Source organism: Hipposideros armiger, unplaced genomic scaffold (assembly GCF_001890085.2).
Source record: "Hipposideros armiger isolate ML-2016 unplaced genomic scaffold, ASM189008v1 scaffold_45, whole genome shotgun sequence".
In the NCBI taxonomy this organism is placed as follows: domain Eukaryota; kingdom Metazoa; phylum Chordata; class Mammalia; order Chiroptera; family Hipposideridae; genus Hipposideros; species Hipposideros armiger.
Genome location: NW_017731395.1, coordinates 4,691,750 through 4,694,783, shown reverse-complemented (window position 1 = coordinate 4,694,783; position 3,034 = coordinate 4,691,750). Strand labels below are relative to the sequence as shown.

General features: G+C 57.7%; 1 protein-coding gene across 1 annotated transcript; it reads right to left on the bottom strand.

Annotated features, from left to right (window-relative positions):
• Positions 1-858: 858 nt before the first annotated feature.
• Positions 859-2,748, bottom strand: CCDC185 (coiled-coil domain containing 185). The gene has a single exon (XM_019639595.1). The coding sequence runs from the start codon at positions 2,746-2,748 to the stop codon at positions 859-861; it is 1,890 nt and encodes a 629-aa protein (XP_019495140.1).
• Between the last annotated feature and the right edge of the window lie 286 nt (positions 2,749-3,034).

Sequence of the window (3,034 nt, the reverse complement as noted above, 5' to 3'; positions counted from 1 at the left end):
GGCAGACAGAATGACATCATATACCTTCTGCAAAAGAGACAGAGGAGAAAAACAGGGGGAGAGAAGGATTTCAATGGATTTTTGTTCCACAAGGCTGAATAGGCCTGACCAAAAGGGTACAAAAGGAAAAAAGGAAAAAAGGATCAGACCAAAACATTCCAGGGAGCTCTTGACTAGCATGGCTGTGCTGGAGCCTTCAAGCAGTATTGGCCCCGTTTTCTATCCATGCTGGGAGGGAATGCTGAAGAAGTATACATGGGAGGGATTATAAACAGCCGTTTCCAAAAACATTTCCCAGCATATCAATTCCATGGAATGAACTGAGGAATAAAAAGAGTTCCATGGTTTGTGCAAAACGCTAGGTTGAACAAAGACGTTTCTTGACTGCAGGCCTTTTCAGAGCCTTTAAAATGTTCATGTATTATAAACCCCTAAGAGGGGAGGCAGTATGCAGGGTTCCCAAATCTACTTGATTACAGAAATCCCCGACACACACACTTTTTTTTTTTTCCCCTTGGAGATTTCTTATGACTGGTACTTTACACTTCACCCTTTCGTAAGTAAGTTCTGGGAGAGGAAAAAACATGACCTAGAAGGATTCCTTGAGAGCGAAATGAATATTTTCCATGTCAGTCAAAATTTACACCTGGCAAGTGATTTTCCTAAAATTCCCCAAACCTCTATCTCCCACCTTCTCAACTATTCAAATGAATTGACACTAATTCATGAGAGGAAATGGCAGCTATTTCATAAATTTTTTTTAATATCAATGCTCACTTATAATCAGAGTATAAACTGAATCACAGCACCAGATGTCTTTCTAGCCGCCAGGGCGCTGAGCTCTCTGTGGTCAGGGTTTCAATAGCCCCCTCTCTGCTGGCTGACGTGGAGCTGGGCCTCCCGCCCCATGTGATCAAAGAGGCTGTTGGCTCTCGCGTTGTCTCTCCTAGAGGCCCTGGAGATCTTCTGGAATCCCTCCAAGGTGGCATCTCTCTCTCGGGAAAGCTCTTCCAGCTGCTCTTTTTTCCTAATGGCTTCCTTGATGCCCTCCACGTGGCACTTTTCCTCCTTCTCGGCTTTCAGCTTCAGGATGTGATGGTTCTTCTCCTGCAAGACGTTGAGCTCTCGCATGTGCTGCTCCTTGTCCCTGAGGTTCTTGTGGACGTTGCTCCGGTCCTGTCGGAACTGCTGGTCCGCCAGCTCCCCCAACAGCTGCTTGTGCACCTTCCTCTGCTCTGCCAGCTGCTCTGCGCACCATTTGACCTGCTGGAGCTGCTCCTCCTCGCGGGCCTTGTCCCTCAGCTCTCTGTGACGCTCCCTCGTCAGGCCCTGGTGGATCTCCTGGGACCGCTGGAAACTCTGTTCCAGGGACAGCTTCCTCAGGAGGTCCTCAGCCTTGGCCTGGCAGTCCATGAGAACCTTCCGGGCCTGGTAATTGACTAGGGAGCTGAGATTGGCCTCCTGGACCTTTTTTGGGCCCCTGGTCACATGCAGCTGCTGCTTGTGAGAGGCCTGCTCTGGCCTCTTCTGCAGCTCCAGGCTGCCCGGCTCCAGCGGGTCCTGGAGCACCTTCTCCTGCTCTTGCGGGCGCTGGACCTGGCACTGCTTCCTGTGATCAGCCTCGGGGCGGGCCCCCTCCAGCTTCTCATGGCGCTGGGTCTCCTGGTCCTCCGATTGCGCCTTCCACTGGTTCTCTGGCTGGACCATATTCTTGGCTGGGCTGTCCCGTTTCCGTCCAACACGCTGCTCCCCGTTCAGGCGAATTCTGCCCTGCTCCTTCTGCAGCCACTGCTCACGGCTCTGCTGCAGCAGCAGCTTGCGCTCCCTCTCCAGTGTCATCTGGACCTTCTGGTCCGAGCGCTTCAGCTCCTCCCAGGCTACAGCCGCCTGCTGCTGCAGCTCCCGCATCCTCTGGGCTTTCTTGAGTCGGGTCAGCACCAGGGACACAATCTTCTGGTCCCTGGAAGACATTACTGCCTCTTCCAGCTTGTTCTTGAGGATCTGGGTGTGCTGGCTCTGCACCTCCTTGCTGGAGACTGAGGCCTGGGAGTACTGGCTGGCTAATAACTCCACGCGATCACTACTGTCCCTCTTCTGGGTGTGCACACAAGCGGACAGCGTCCTGGCCGCCTGAGAGGGCGCAGAAGACTTCTCCGTGGGAACTGAGGAAAGGGACCAGCAATCTTGATCTCTGCATACCGGCACTGCCCACGGGTCTCCGCTCCGTCCCTTTTCTGTCCTGAAAGTTCCATCCAGGGCAGTGTAAGCGCCCGTGGAGTATGGTGGGGGCGAATCTCCCTGGGCTGGAGGGTAGTGCTGGCAGGGCTGGGGCTGTTGGGGTGACAGCTGGGACTGTTGCGGCCAGGCTGGCCTGCGCCTGCTGCTCCCCAGCGGCTGGGGCTGGGTCCTTGGCTCCCCCCAGGCATCTTCCAGGCGCCGGCCGCCGGTCCGGTGCTTCCTGGTGCGGTCTGGGGGCCTCCGGGTCACATCTCTCAGGCTACGGCTTTCCCGCGGCGCGTTGTGGGGGGACCGGCGCCGGCGAGGTCGCAGGGCGGGCGAGCAGTGCGGGGGTGACAAGGCCGTGGCGGCCTCACCTCCCTCGCCCTGGGTCCCAGCCCAGGAGCCTCGCACCGGCTGGATCTGGGGTCTGGGTCCACGCAGCCGCGAGGACGATGCGCACTCTCCGCCGGGTGGCGGAGGCTCCCAGAGGTCCCGGTGGGGCAGTGAGAAGCGACCCAAGCCCTTCATGCTCCCTCCAGGCAGGCGCAGCGTGTAAGCCAGAGTCCTGCGGCCCCCGGGGGTGCTCCTGAGACTCGTCCCCACCCTCCGCTCAGGCGGCCGGTGGGGACCCCTGATGCCTGTGACGCTAGGGCCACATCACAATGCCCCTGGCGCCACGGTCCCGCAGCCCTCGGCCCTGTCCCACCCCGGCCTCCCTAGCATTCGGTACCGCGATAGGGGGCAGTGAGAAGGGCAGGAGGCCGGGGGAGGGTGCAGTGTGGAGGGGAGCTGTAGGAAATCAGGGGTGACCCTT